The sequence below is a fragment of the Sylvia atricapilla genome, chromosome 1 (assembly GCF_009819655.1).
Source record: "Sylvia atricapilla isolate bSylAtr1 chromosome 1, bSylAtr1.pri, whole genome shotgun sequence".
Taxonomy (NCBI): Eukaryota; Metazoa; Chordata; class Aves; order Passeriformes; family Sylviidae; genus Sylvia; species Sylvia atricapilla.
This window is the reverse complement of record NC_089140.1, coordinates 3,170,737-3,186,839: the sequence shown is the minus strand read 5'-3', so window position 1 is coordinate 3,186,839 and position 16,103 is coordinate 3,170,737. Positions and strand designations below refer to the sequence as shown.

The window sequence follows — 16,103 nt, the reverse complement described above, 5'->3', positions numbered from 1 at the left end:
GTTCTCTAGCAGGGCACTGCAATTTCTGACCCCCAGCTGGGTGCTGGGACTCCCAACGACCCAGCAACAAAAAGGAACTCATGTCCTTGGGTTCATCCTTTTCTACCACTGGAAAATACACTGCCAAACACAGAGGATGGTCATTTGATGTCAGTGCGTGACCAGCAAGGGTCTAGTGCTCATTTCTCAGGAACGCCAGGGGAGCAGATAATTCCTGCTTTTATCAACACTAATTCGTGATGGATTTACTTAAAGTTCTAGAAAAAATTGTGCTCATTCACTACTATACTTTACATGTGCACTGCCCTAGGTAAATTATTATTTTGGGTCCTGGTTGGATTGTTTTGTTTTGTTTTGTTTTTTTTTTTTTTCACTTTGGAATTTTTGGGTGGAAAGGATGGGGCTGTTCATTTGTGCCAATCTTTTCAGGTAGGGTTTGGAAAAAAAACTGAGTGTACTCATTAGGAATGCAAGATCACACAGGCTATGTACCATAATCAGCAGGAGTGTAATTAACAGGGATTTATTTATTTTCAGATAAAATAATCAAAAGCCCTATTCTGCTTTGATTACCTATTTGTGTTTTCAATTGCTGTAAAATCAAACAGCACAGAATATTTAGTGTGTTTATAATGTTCCTGGGAGCTGTTATTGCTACTGAACAAATGAGGGTAAAATGCACCTAAATCCCTCAGATACCTGTGGCAAGGAGAGGAAGATGAATTTTTGGTTGTCAAATCTACTTTCCCAACCTAAACATTGTCCTCTCATCCAGTGCATCCTTTACATTCTTACATAAATAATGAGATTAAACCTAAAACTATTTTTGCCTTGTAAAGGGATTTTGTTATTCCATGGGCTGCCTGCCAGAGGAATATTCCAGAAGAGCAAATCAGTATTCATAAAGGAAATTCCATTCCATTTCCAATGATATCCAGGCGCCTGACCAGAGCTTTGGTGGGATCTGATTTTGAAATCGTGGATCACAAATCTTATTTCTTGTTACTGCATCACCTGTGATGAATGCAGCATTAAAAAGGGTTCTGCTTCTATTATTTGAAAATCTTTAGAAAGAGAATTTTAGGGTTCAAGGCCTTGGCCTGCACAGGTGTGTCTGTGTGGTGGAGGTTGACTCCTGTCCTTCTTCCTTTTGCAGTAGAATTGAGAAATAGGCTGACTTTGTCTTTAAACACTATTTCTGCGGCTGTAAGGCATTTTTGTGTGAAATTTTATGGTTTAAATGCACGTACAGACAGAGAAAAGGATACAATGGTGATTTTTGTTGTTGATGAACTCATGAGATTTTGAAATCTGCCTGAGTTTCATGTGTAAGAATTCTCTGATGATGATTTGAAATTTCTCCTTGTCTCCACGATCTGTGGCAGCCCTTAGAGAACAAAGTCCTTTGTTCACAAGTTGCATCCTAAAAGAGCAGAGCACAGACTTTTTTCCCCCCCTTATGTCACAAGAGCAAGCCATGAACTAAAAAAAACCCCAATTTTGCATTAGAAGAGAAGACACTAAAAGATGCTCCTTCTCTTGAAAGATCAAGGCAGTGTGCAGGTTAGTGAGGGAGAGAATAATGCCAGGTTTTTATCCAACACTATAATTCTCTTTATAGATTTTTTTTTTTTTTTAAGAAAACACAGTGAAGCTTGCTGCACTCTCAACAGGTCTATCTATGGTTGGATCAGCCCTAACAGCCCTGTTCTCACAGAGCTCTAGGCACCAAAAAAAGGCTGAATGGGGTTTTATCAGTTCCCACTGAAATGTTAGAGGCATACATCTGAAAATTTCAGCTCTAAACACCCTTCAAAGGCAGTACCAAATCCATCATGGCTTGATTGCCATGGCTCAGAGCTCAGAACAGAGGGATTTATACATAAATGCTTGTGTCTGCAGGGTGCCTGTGTAAATACAGGACTTTGCCCACACATGTGCTGTCTGAAACACTTTAGATATCTAAAATTGTTCCAGCCTTGCTGCTTAAAAGGCCACAAATACTTTAGCAACGTGCACAACACAAAACTTCATATTGTAAAGGGAGAGTGGCTGCACTTCACTAAATTTCCTGCAACCTTGTGAATTTTGCCACACACTGGAGCTTCCTGGTTAGCAAAAAATAAGGCAGCTTCTGGAAAGAAAATGAGGAACAGATCTCAAATGTGCTTCTGAAGTCCCTGCACTTGGTCAGAGGGAATAACCTAATTTTGATGTGTATTGATATTCTTCTGTTGTCATGGAGATCAGCAGGACAGGGAATGTCCTGTGCCCAAGGCCACTGGTCTTTTTGAATTAGCCACAAATTTGGGTGCAGTGTCTTTTATCAGAGCAGCTTGCTTAGATCCTGGGAAAAACAGTGGGTTTGGAGAATCTGAAAAATTTTCAGAAGTTTCAAATTGAAACTTGAGCACTGACTTGGGAATATCCAAATCAGACCATTCTGCCTGTTTGTCCTTTCCCTCTTGCTCATGTCTAAGTTTGCTGGTTTGAGTGCACTGGAAGGGATAGATCTGATTTTTTCCTTGTCCCCAAATCAGTTTGCACCTCTGATTCTTTGAATCAGTTACTTAATGCAGAGAAGAAGGTGGAACTGAAGCAACTGGCATGCAGCAGTTGTTTGGAGACTGCAGGGAATGGGGAATAATTCTGACATCTCTGATCCTGAACGTGCTTTCAATTTAGACCAAGGCTCAATGCCCACAGCAACAATGGTCTTCCTCTTTAGTTTTTCCCACCGTTAACATTTTTGCCTCTGTCATATGAGGACAAGAGGAATTTACTTTCCCCTCAGTGTCTCTGTTTCTTCTTGCCATTGATTTATTGTGTCTCACTTCAGCACCTGGCATTGTTTCACATCCAGTGAGGTTAGTGTCACATCTGGAGAATTTTTAGGATATGCTCCAAGCAAGTACACAGCCTGAGGTAGGGAGGGCTCAAGGAAGATGGTTTTGTCCCAGTGCAGGAGATTTTTTTGATCTGGAAGGACGAATTTCCTGTGAGGATCTTGTGACTAACCCTGTGTGTCAAAGGAACTGCGCAAAGCAGATAATCAGTTTTCTAAGAACAGACTCTGCCTGCCTTGGAGAGTAAAAGAACATCCTCAAAGGCCACCAGGCTACTGTTGCTTAATACAGAATTAAGTCTCAGTAAAGGTTATTTAAACAAATGCAAACTACCTCAAAAAAAAGACAGGACCAATCCAAAGCCATGTTTAAGGTTCATATCACAGTCTTAGTCCCACTTGTATCATTACTGAGGGATTTCCAAACTGTAATTCCTCTTTATATTTCCAATGGAAACACTGGAGTTGTTCAGCTGATTAAATGTCTGCAAGCCCAGGGTTATTTAACAAAGGCAGTGCACTCTTTTTTCCTTAAGGAGAGTTGCAGAGATGGGTTGTGCCAGGAATCTGCAGGGATACTGTGTGACATGTAAGGCAGGTGAGTCAAAACAGTGCAACTGCAGCTTCAGAGCTGCAAATTACATAAACCCAGTGTAGTTATACTGATGCTGAGCTCTGCCAGCTGACAGGAACCAAAACCTGTCTGTAATGCTTGAAAATCCACTTCTTCTGTCAGATTGGGGCAATGAACACTCTGTGGGCTTTGCTCATTTGCTTTCTTTCGAGGGCAACAAGCTAAATCCCATTCTCCAATATTTATAACTGGATTTGGATATGCACATTCTTCATTCAAAACAATAAAGTATTCAAAATCTTAATTTATATAAGAATCTCATTTGGGCTGGTACATTTTTCTCACTGAACATTCTGTTGTCTGCTGCACCTCAGCTGTGGTACTGCACCTCCATCAGAATTATTCCACAGGGCACAACTTGGATCTGTGCTCTGGAGTCAGGGAGGATAACCCAGACTGGTAAAGCAGGAGCTCCAGAATTAATACAGAGGAAGGATCAGGAAACAGAGCCTTGAAGTTACAGTTCATTTAAAGGCTTTTTTTGTTGGAAGAATTTTGCCCTCTTGCTACAAGCTTTATTCTCTAGAGCATATTAGGCCTAATCTCTTCATTATTTAACTCCAAGTATAGTTATCCTTCTTTTTATGTTCACTCTGTAGAAGCTGGAAAAGCCAAGAATGAGCACTGTAGATGTGATTTTTTGCTCTCTTTGACCATTCTGTTCCACCTTCAAGCCTCAGATCTACTCAAGGGTCAGGTTTACTGGACAAAAAGTTCCAGTCCGAATTCACGTTTGTTAAACATTTATTTTCAACCACAACATTAGTCTGCAAGCACTCATTCAGCTTCAGCTTCTTATTTTGGTGGCATTAGCAAGGAAAAGTAGAACTCTAGGTAACCAGACTAAGAATTTGGGATTTGTTTTTCATTAAAAGCTGATAGAGTTTCCTTTTTCTGTTTGGTTGGTTGGTGTTTTTTTCCATTAAGAGCACAATATTTGTTGTACTTTTAGCAAGACAGTAAGGGATCCACCTGGTTTAATAAAACAATCCTCCTGCGCTCCTTCCACTCTCAGTAGAGACCTACCCAGTCCAGAGAATAAAATCCTTTAGTTAAAGTTTATTTCACTTTAAACAACAGGTTTAAAACAGGTCAGGCAAATCTCACTTTAAGGCCTGTTTCTCACCAGTGCCTGCCAAGCTGGCACGAGGTGACAAGGAAAAAGGCACACAGATATTCTGTTAACCTCAAAAATTAGAGGAAATACAACAAAAAGAGAGCTTTGCTGAGGAGCCCCTGTGCTTGCTCTGTGTCTGGATGAGAGGGGTGAAGGACTCTGCCTGCACACAGAGGGTCAGAGCTGCAGCCACTGCAGTGGGATAGAATTGTAGAACCTGTTTGTTGCCCACAGAAAGTTGCCAGTGAAAGCTAATGAGCAAGCCAAAGATATCTTAGCCAGCTAAACAAGTATTCCCAGCATTAATCAGCTCAGAGAGCCTTTAAATGACATTTTTAAAAAAATGTTTTATCTTAATCTTTTCTTAATTTTTGAGAAGGACTTTTGCTTAAGAGAGCTTTCAGGCAGTTTGCCAAACTTTCCCATCTGGGATTTGTAAAGGTAGTTGGTGTTTTGGAGGGAAACAAGGAGCAGCTTCAGGCAATCCTCAGCTACTGAGCAGGAAGGAAGAGATGATAGAGAAGTATCAGCTGAGGGGAAAAGGGTGTGTGATATCAATTATATAGACCCACTTTTCAGTTTTCTCCTCTCTCTCCGATACAATCTCTCTACTTCCACTTTGGTTAACTTTCTACTGTATTTTCAATGCTTTATTTCTTTGATTTGTTTCTGCATTCCTTCTCCTGCTACTCCCCAGCTGCCAATCCCACTCATGGTGAGATTACACAGAATTGCTCGAGCAGGGTGCACAAAGATTCTTCATGAGGCACAGTTTGAATTTGCATGAGTCAAGTTCTGCCTTTACTGCATTTCCCAAAGGGTTCCCCTTCAGCACATTCAGAGACAAGGCACAAACCTCATCATTCCCTGTGTGCTGGTAGCGACCTAAATTCAGAGCCCTGACCATTTTCATCAGGAATGTACTCGGATAATGCAGCATAACGTCCTTCCCCTGGATCAGCATGCTCGTTTCACTCCTCTTCAGCACCTCTGAGACATCTAGAATTGAATTGCAACTCCTTTTGCCTCCGATTTGTGTTCTCTCCCATTCGCATTGAGACGTCCAGGTGTTGGGTCTGGCGCGGTGGCCTTCAGCCACATCATCCATCGCTCGTTTCACCCCGGGAGTGTTTAACTTTTTCTTTCCCCTTCCACCCTAGCACCCTCCCTCTTCCTCCCAGATGCAGCTGCAGTCCCTGCCCAGGACACTTGCGGTGAGACTCAGCTTGTTTGCCTTTAGCTGTCTAAAGTCTCGTGCTCGATCTGAGCAGTCCGGTCGTCGTCTATGGTCACTCGGGGGGACCAGGGCACCTCTGTCACACAGAGCATCATCCCCTGTGCCTTAGGTGTCTCTGTCACACAGGCCAGCCCAGCCTGGGGGTCCCTGCTCTGTCCCTGACTGAGTCCAAGGTGATAGTTCAGTTTGGAATCTGTCTTTGGCACGTAGAGTTAGATGTGGCCGGTTCCGTTCTCTGTCTGCCTACAGAGGTCTGAGGATCCTGCCCTGATTCGTGCAGTGTTTTCATAGCCATGAGCTCATTTCTGTTCATTTTCTTCTATTTGTCCATATTTTCCTCCTTTATATATATATTTTATTTTTTTTCTGGTTCCTGCCTCCTCTGTCTCTTCTCTCTTCCTCCCTTTCCTTCCACCAATGTCTCTAATTTGATTATAAATAAAGTTTGCAAAATAAAAGGGGAGGGAGAAAGGAAAGAAAACGTCTATAAATTTTTGTACTCTAAAGATCTGTATACACCATCTAAGATCAGAGAGGTGACTCTACCGAAATTAGAAATGGCAGAAAATAAGTGCTAACAGCACTAAAATATTAAGGTTTTCCTTAGCATTGTTTTCTATCACAAACCCGTGTGTCAATGTCCCCTCACTGGGCGGGGAGCAGCAGTTAATCCATAGATAATATTTTCAAAATCAACTCTTGTTTTTTTTTCAATAATTCTAGTAAATACCAAGTGCTGTCATGTTTGGTCTATTCACCAGGAAAACCTATGAAAAAAATCAATCCTTGTCAAATAAAATGGGGCATTAGCAGTAAAGGAAACATGGATGGGAATTTATTTCCAGATTGCCATGGCAACATTAAGTATATCATTAAAGACCACAAGCCTCTACAACAACCCACGGCTAAGACTTTTCAAAGTGATTATTGATTTTTAGATTTTTTCCTTTTCAGATTCTGTACCTTAATATGCCTCATAAGTGCTTCTTTCCAACACAGGCTGAGCAGCCCTCTTGTGGCAAAAATTGTTCTGAGAAATGTGGTTCAGATCAAGTGATCCAAAAAATGAATGGCACTCAAAATCCGTGGTCACTTCTGAAATCCTCAGTCACAATAAAAGGCAACTATCCCTACAATTTTTGATCAGTCTGAGCAGATAATTAATACCTAAATCAGCTCTATAAAGAGCAGGTGGTGCAAAAATCTAGCACAGAAATTATAGATAAAAGGAGCAGGCATTTTCATTTTTACTTCCTCAGCAACATCCAGGAAATTCAATCCATTTTATGAGTTGAAACACAGTTACTATTTCTATTTTCTGGATGTGTGCATGCTACAAGACTGTGTTCTTTCCTGCTCTTATACTGTAATACTAAATAGCAACACAGTTATCAGGCTTTGATTATCCAAAAGGAAGCAAAACATAACTCCAGTAGTGGGAGTTGAGTTAAAGGAGTTAAAAGTAGGGAGAAATTTAGTATGCTTTCAATTTATCCTGGTTTACAGTTTAGATTGTAAATTCCATGAGTTGTGAACACAGATCTTAGACTGTGTAACAGAAATAGAGTTGGGTTTGTCTGAAATTCAAATGCTTGCCTTGAAGGCAATTGCTTTAAAAATCCAAGTATTATTTTTTATATTAATGGAGATTTAGTAAGGGTGCTCAGTGGTGTTTTGTGTTCATCTGTCCTAGAGTGGACACTTAAAACAGGTCAGATGCACCTGGCCAATAAATGTATTTCTCTCTCAACTGCTTATTCTGGTGATTCTCAGGGTCCTAAGGATGTCCATTTTCCTTAGACAACTGTGCTGTAAACATCCAACCTCTCCTGAGGTGACCCCCACCAAAACAACCACGGGTTGAGAACAAAAGTTCTCCCTTTGAAAGTCAACAAGAAATCACTATTTTCAATTTTCACGTTTTTCAGCCCAGCTCTAAAATCTCTTATAGGATCCCTGCAAATGCCTTTCCATGTTTCAGCTTACCCTTCTTGTGACTGATTTAAATTGTCCTCTGCTGGCTGGTTGGAAAGGAACTATCTTGTTCTCTGCAGCAGCTGTTCCTGGAATCCAACTATGAAGGGGTCAAGGTCCTGCTCCACAGTGTATGAGCCTGCTGCTTTGATGAGCACACTGTCTTAGTGAGCGTGACAAAAAATAAGTGATACCTCCAAAATTCCCAGCAAAACATGTAGATCCCACACTGAGCCCCCTCCCCATCACCAAGGAAGACGGGAAATGCACTTTGGTGTCCTTACTAGAACTCTGTTCAAAGGAAGAGCTCCACACTGCAGTGAAAATGAGCAACACCTGATCCAGTTCACCTTAGATTGATCCCCCGTCCTACGAGTTCGTGTTCCTCTCTGATTGTTCTCCATGAGCATGCAGTCAGCTTCCATTCAGTATATTGTTCTGTGAACCCCTGTACAAAACCAGACCACGCAGGTCGTGCGTGTTTGGGACACGTCGGCGCCTTCAGGGTGTTTGAGTTCTGCTCTGTCCTGTGAGTCAGCACATCACAACGGCCAGCAGCAGCCAGCCCGCTTTAATTCCTTTTGTTTAATTTATTTTTTTTTTAAATTTCTGCTTCAGTCGAGCAGCTGGTTCGTGCCGTGACTCCATTCTGTCGTGCCCGCTTTCCATCCTTGTGACGTGTCTCATGAAATTGTGTTGAAAGTGACCTACCTTGGCCTGTTTCACGATATGCTGAAAAAAATGCTAATCTTGTCATATTTAGCAGCTGCGTTCAGAAATGCTACTGTAAGCCTAAGAGGGCTAACCAGCACTCTTGCAAGATGTCAGAACTATCAACCATTACCCTGTAAGTGTACGCACTCCTGTGACATTACTGTGTGTGTATGACGCATGTTGCAATTTAATGAACGGATGAGAGCAGAGGGGAAGTAAACCAGAGAGCAAAGCATTCATTTAGTTCTTGTTGCATGTAGAATATTTTTATTTTTGTTCTTGTACTGTGCTTTTTTGCTGATGCGCCACGATCGAGGATTTTAAGGTGGTTTTTCTTTTTTTTTTTTCCTCTCTTTTTTCTTTTTTCTTTTTTTTTTGTTTAGAATTACTGCTGATGCTATTTATGGTTTTGGGTAGTGTCTGTACAGAATTAATAGCTGTTCTTTATTGTACAGCAAAGAGGTGAGCACCTTCATACTAAGAGAAAATGTTTCACCTGAAAGTTTCCTAGAAAAACTGGGTGAGATTGTGTCAATCAGACCCTCAGTGGGTCTTTTGGTCTTTTGTCCAAAAACATCTTTGGTCCATTGAACTGAGTGAAGTTAATTAAATAAACACCCAGGGGTGAGGAAAGGCTGAAGCTGACCTAATATCAAAATTAATCATGTCCATCAGAAGTTACAGAATTATAGAATCACTGAGTTGGAAAAGACCTCCAAGATCATTAAGTTCAGTCCAACATGGTAAAATATCACCAAACGTTGAGTGAAGTATCTAGAAGAGTGAATAAAAGCCATTCAGCCAAGAGTTGTGTGAATTAATCACTATCCAATAGTCCACCTGACTCCTTACTCCTTGCACAAGAAGCCCACGGGTTTTCACAGAGTCACAGAATCATTAAGGCTGGAAAAGAACATCAAGGTCATCCTCTCATTTTGTTTAGATGAGGTGCAATTTCAGGCATCTATTATATGTTTTCTGATGATGTGTCTCCTGAATTTCACAGCAGTTTTATAAGTGTGAACATTCTCTGAGGTGTCCTGACACACAGACCCAAACAGCAGGATTTTGCTAAAGAATATTTAGTAGTTATCTTCAACACCATTAAGCAAAAAAAGATTGGTTTGTAACATAACTGCATATATGGTTACTTTTTTTAATTAGAAACAAAATTAGGGTGCATTTTCTGTGTGATTTCATATATCTTTGAGGTATTTAAGAAATAGAACAATGAAGACGCTGAAAAATATTCAGTCAACAGATTGCAACCATGGAAAAGCAGCTAGAAATAGAGAAGACATAAAGGAGCAGCTCCATCTTCTACACAGAGAGCTGCTGAAGACTAAGAACACCTAGGTAAAACTAGGAGTTAGGTTTAGGAGGAGACAGTTTGAAGTATAAAGTTCACTGCCTAATGGACACCCTGATGCAGCACAGATGTCATATTGGGCCTTTGCAGAGAACCAAATTTTACATTTTTCTGACATGTTTCTGAAAGATGGGAGTCTGATAACTCTCTAAGGTGAAATCCTCTACCTAGTCAAGGGCAAGAAGAGTTCAGCCTAAACAGGAGGTATTTAAACACAGGTTTTTTGTGTCTATTGAAGTATAAAAGTCTTGGTAAGCTTCCCTGTTTTTCAAGTCTTAGGTCTGAAGATGTGGTTTTTGCATGGGAAAACTAAAAATCTGGAATCATTCAGGTGTTCAGCTGTTACCTCAGGTGTTTTGGAAGTGATGCTACAGACCTAATTAAATTTTTGGGAAAGACTGGAAATGATGTGTCAGGGAGATTACTGAGGTTCCTGAAAGCCACGTTAATTTGTTCAGCATTATGTGATAAAAGAGATCCTTCAGTTTATGAAACATGAGCTGTGTTGAGCAATTCATTACTAATGACATCCTGTGCCTTCATGGTTTGCTCTTTATCCTTCAATTTGAAATACTGTCACGATTTCTTTTTTGCACAGATTTATTCCAGGGATGATGAATATGTACCTTTGGCCAGAGAAATTGGGTTCCTCTAATCTAAACCTCACAAATATACAGGGCCAGAAATTTGTGTGACAAACTCAATCCAGGTTCCCTTTGAGGTAAATAGATAGATTAAGGATGTGATAAGAATTTCCTTAGGGGCAGAGGATTTGTCCTCGCGTGTCAGTGGTTCTTGCTCTTCATGGACAATTAAGGGAATTTAAGTGTGCATTTGATTTAACTAAAAATAGATGCCATCACTGCAGATATGTCACTGCATTAAGTTAATCAATACATACATCAATAGATGCACTCAGTACCCACGGGGTTTACAACAGGAGTCACCTCTTGTTAAAAAGACATCTGTAGCACACAATAATTATGTTTTATAAGTGTATTTTTTTCTCTGCATTGACTTTAGAGGCATATAAAAAATAATTTCATTATCAATATCTATGCTATGTATGTTCAAACTTTGCTGAAGTGAACTTTGCTTTTCAAGACTACGAACCTTGATGTCCTCATTGCAAAAGTTCATATTTGATCCAAGTATTTAACTTAGGACAGCCTTTAAACTGGGAAATTCTCTTGCTTTAGAGAGGCAGGACTAAGTGACAAAGCAGCAATATAATCTTCCATCAAAGGCTGTAGTTTGGAGGTTTTTTCTTCTCTTTTTGATTTTTTTTTCTCAAAAAGGCTTTGCAGTCGAGACTTTAGCAGTCTCCTTAATAAATGTGGATGTGCAATGGAAAAACAAAAGCATGATTCCTTCAAAGATTGGTCAAATTAGACAATGTTCCTCCTTAGTGTTTCTTTTATGATGAAGTTCTAATTTCAGCTAGAAATTTGAATGAATTCTTTATTCAGTAGAGGAAAGAGGGAGAACAGAGAGTACCATTATTTGTCTGTACTGACACTTAATGGCAAGTCAGTGTTCATAGCCATGCCACTGGAGAAAGTCTTATGTTTTGAAGTGGTTTTAAGAAAAAATAACAGCTGGAAAACAGAATCAGCAAACATTGATATTCAAATTTATTTTTTTCTTAAAGTAACCTGAAGACTTTTGTCTCCCTTTTAGAATTTGAACAAGGCTTTTGCTAGATGTCTTGGAGAACATTATCTTCCAAACAGCCACTTGAACAATTATTGTCCTCAGAACTTATAGATCCAGTCCCTTCCCCTAAGTTTCTTTCCTGTCTGAAAAAGCTGGGGAAGAAAAGAGGATTAATATTCTTGGCTGTTACCTGATAATTCCACTGCATCCTTTAGGATTTTCATTCCCTGTTGCACATAAACTTACACATCTCACAGGACCTGCTTTAAGTCTTCTCTCTTCCAAATATTCTTGAAAAAAAAACAATTTATCATTATCCATACAAGTATTAATGTCTCTCAAGTTTTTTCTTATAATTAAAATATTTTTTCTTCATTATTTGTCTTAATAATCTATGAACTTCCAAATATGTTATTTAATGCATTTTCTTCTTCACTTTTATGACAATATTGAAGACAACACCTCAAATAAATTGATGATGGCATTATATTTCCAGATCCTACAAACTAATTGTGTGATTAATCAGGTATGATTAATGCCAGAAAACTGACAATAAAAAAAGACTTCCTCTGCATCTTCCCCTAAATTAATCTCCCAAGAGTGCAGTGAGACAGAACATATTAACAGACAATTCTATTCTCACTTTTAGATCAAAACAACATTTATCCTTTTGTTGTTGTTGTCATTGAGTCTGAATATAAATGATAGAAGATATGGAGAGATGACACTTTTTTGTCTCGTTTATTTGATTTTTTAACCTTTAATATGTTTTTTTTTTTTAATTCCATAACTAGTTTAAGACACTTATCTTCTTTACATCCCATTTTTTAAGAGATAACATTATTCTACAATCTCTTCCTCAATGTTTCTGTTCCTTTTTATTAACCTGATTGCATGTCCATAGAGAAAAAAGGACTAGAGAGGGCTCCAAAAGCTCTTTTACACTGGCTCACTCCTGTATGGATTACTTTCTTTAGAGATGTTCAAAGCTGCACACTCTGAATGCTCTTCATCACCCTGCTCCGAGGTTGTTTCTCTCTTTTCAAAAGCTTTTTGCCAATGTCTGATTTTATAACCCACAAGAACATTGTTCTCTGGTTTATGGGGTCTTCCACCAAGATCTGTGTTTTGGTGTCCATCAGATTTATGGCTCAGGTGTGTTTAGCGCAGTCTCCAGGTAAAAGTTGTGATCAATTTGTCCCAAATTTGGGGCCCAAAATCTGATAAATACCAGCACTGCACTCATGTCCCATTCCCAGACCACTACTGGAGATAATTGTGCTCACAAAATTCTTGAAAGTGTGTTAATTAAACCACCAGTGCTGCTAAAACAAACACATCATTTTGGGTTATCACTAAGCACGTATTAGCAAACTCAAATCTGTCTGCAACTCACCAAATGGATAAAAGCAGATGAGACATTTGAGTTTTAACAAATAAGGCAGCTCTTTGAAGAATTTTATGGCTTTTTACCTTCCTTGGTCCTCCATCTGCCTTCTTCACTTACCTGAACATAATCAATTATATTCTTCCCCTCTGAAAATGACCTGGAGGTTTTTTTAGGTCACTTTGTTTTTAATAAGCACTTGCCTTTTTTTCAGATCAACATTTGCTTTCTCTTTGCTCTTTTTTTTTTTTTTTTTTTTTTTTTTTTTTTTTGGCTGCTCAGTCAGACAGTGACACTCACCAAAACATGCACAAGCCTTGGCTGGCCCCTGCTTTGGGGGAATTTCAGTATTTAAATGATCACATGTAAAATACTCATTTCCATCCCTTTTTTTTCTATCTACTGAGCTTGATTTCCCTCTGAAACCTCTTTATTCTGAAGCAGTGAAGTGGTTAAACAGTGGAATTGCACTTAGGTTTCCAACAGTATAAACTGAGACCAAAATCAAGCCTTCAGGAATAGTTGTGAGTACAAGAACTTGCAGATGGGGTTAACTTTTATTTGTATGGCTGTTGGTTTTTTAGCTTTATTTCTGTGGTCGTTTTGGATTTTTTTTTTTTTTTTTCTGTGCAGAAACCTATTCACACACATATGCACAAACCAGTGAAAAACAAGTGACTTCAAACTCTCCACTGGGATTAAGCAATTGGGTGAGAGGTTTATGATTGTACCATGGTAGCAGTCTGAATCCCTTAGCAAGATTCCCCTCGTTTTTTTGGCGTGGTAGAAGAAAATCCCTGCTTATAATAACGCAAATTAAAATAGCAGCAGAGGGCATTAAGCATAATTAATGTGCCATTACTGTAGCAGTGTGAAGAAGGGGGGAGCAAACTGCTGTGTGTGTGCAAACAGTCTCTGGGAACAAACAGGAGCGTTGCCTATTTGTTTGTACAATTACGCGCTGCACGTATTCCCGAAAGTCCGTCAGCAAAATACTCTCCGTGCTTTCTTCTTTTAATTAAAAGTGCAGGTTGCTAATTGCAAGGCTGCATTAAAGTTCTTTCCCTCTGTTGTGACAGGAGACTGGCTCGTTCCACCCTGCTGCTGATCCCTCTGTTTGGAATTCACTACACGGTGTTTGCCTTTTCTCCTGAGAATGTCAGTAAGCGGGAGAGGCTGGTGTTTGAATTGGGACTGGGATCCTTCCAGGTGATTACACGCTGAATTCAGCTTTCCTTAGAGCCAAATCTCTGTTCTTTGTAGTCACTTTGCATGCACAGCTCTCAGAGTGTGTCTCCGCTCATTTATGTCTATGTTTTCTACACCAGGATTTGGGGTTTGTTGGTTTGCTTGTTGTTGGTTTTTGTAACTTCAGATATTTTCTGTCATTCCTTCAGGATTTGAATTACTTTTTTTTTTCTCTCCCATTTCCTCAGGGTTTTGTTGTTGCTGTTCTCTACTGCTTCTTGAATGGGGAGGTAAGACTTTTAATATTAAATGTCCCTCACCTGTCATCCACATCCCATTTTCTTGTGGGAGTAACTGCTGTTCCTGCTGTCCATTCTAACTCCTCATCTACCATAATCCCTGATACTTTAGTCTGAATCTCACAATTCTCAGAAAAAAACAAAACAAAACAAAACAAAACAAAAAAAACACCACCACCTAACCCTAAAAAACGATTTGTGATGTCTTTATCAAACCAAAACATTGGCCTTACAGGAGATGACGGCTCAGATTAAGGCCTCCTGAAGGGGTAGAGCATGGACAGGTCTCTTTTGAAATGCCATCCCAGGTGGAGAATTTTGCATTGGTTTTGTTGTTGCCCTGTTCTTGCCAGCCCACTCTCCCAGCCTGTCCAGCTCTCTCCAAGAGGTCTGACATGTCCCTGTCACCACCCAGTTTGGAGCCATCAGCCAAACTGGTGGTGGTGCCTTCAGTCCCATCACTGAGATTGGTGAAGATGAAGATGGTGAGGCCCTGCCACAGGGTGCCCAGAGAAGCCGTGGCTGCCCCTGGATCCCTGGAAGTGTCCAAGGCCAGGCTGGATGGGGCTTGGAGCAGCTTGGGATAGTAGGTGTCCCTGCACGTGGCAGGGGTGGAAGGAGATGACCCTTAAGGTCTCTTCCAACCCAAACCATTCCATGCCAGGATAAATAAAAATCATTGCTGACCTCTCAGTGTGGTCTCCTTCCCCTCTTGCAGATCATCCACCCTCTCTAAATCTTACCACTCTAATTCCTTCCAGCTTTCACTGGAGATCAAGTTTTCATGGGTCTTTGGCCTCTTTTTGCTGGCACCACCCAACTGGTGCCAGCTTCTCTCCTGAGCCCTGTCACCTTCATCACACACAGCCCAGGGGTGTCACCTGCCCAGAGCCATCCCCCAGACACCACCTGGGTGCCTTGCAGGCCTCCCTCACACTCCTCTCAGGACATGGCACTTGCTGCTGCTGCTGGCCACATTTGTGTTTTTTTCTGGTTCTCCTGTTCCAATTTGCATTTCCCTGCCTGGTTATCTGACTGAGTATCTGAGGTAATTGTTTTCTGAATTGATGGAAAAGGGCTCCCTGCTCATTGTTGCCTTAAGAGGAACATGGGACATCCTGAGTTCATCCATTCTCTCCTCCACTGCCACACTTCTCTTGTGCAGCCCAACATTTGGAGTCTTTTCCTAAAATCACCTTCTTTTCTTCTTTTCAAGGGGTCTGAGTGCAGGTATAGCCTGGCATTGCTGATCACTGGTACAAAAATGTCCCAAACTCCTTAATCCAAGTGATTCCTTCTCAGATAAACCACAACAATCTCCAAGCCCATCAAACAAACCTATGGGTTTTCTCCTGGGCATAGTCAAGATCTCCTGAAGGCCCTCAAAAGGAGTTGGTTTTAGCCAAACCAACACAACCAGGTTAATTAAAGCCATTTTCCCTCTCAAGATATCAGAAAATGGTAATTAGAAAATATCTTGTGCCTCCACTAAATTTCCTACAGCAAGAGAATGTTTGGAATATCTCACTCTTTCAAATGCAAACACTACTCCCTTTCTACAGAGAATATAACTCCATGCTGCATCTAATCTGTAAAGGTCGATGCTTTAACCAAAACAGGAGTTTAGAGGTCCTAGAAGGATAATATAAGTTTTCCAGTTGGATTTTTCCTCCCTGTAGTTTT

At 40.3% G+C, this 16,103-nt stretch overlaps 1 protein-coding gene across 2 annotated transcripts in view; it reads left to right on the top strand.

Moving 5' to 3' along the window:
- ADCYAP1R1 (ADCYAP receptor type I) overlaps window positions 1-16,103 on the top strand; it is a 141,523-nt gene that overhangs the window by 123,938 nt on the left and 1,482 nt on the right. For both annotated transcript variants that reach the window (XM_066313852.1, XM_066313843.1), the window contains exons 15-16: window positions 14,013-14,142; window positions 14,370-14,411. In XM_066313852.1, the coding sequence (XP_066169949.1) occupies window positions 14,013-14,142; window positions 14,370-14,411 (172 nt within the window). The remainder of the gene's footprint in view (window positions 1-14,012; window positions 14,143-14,369; window positions 14,412-16,103) is intronic.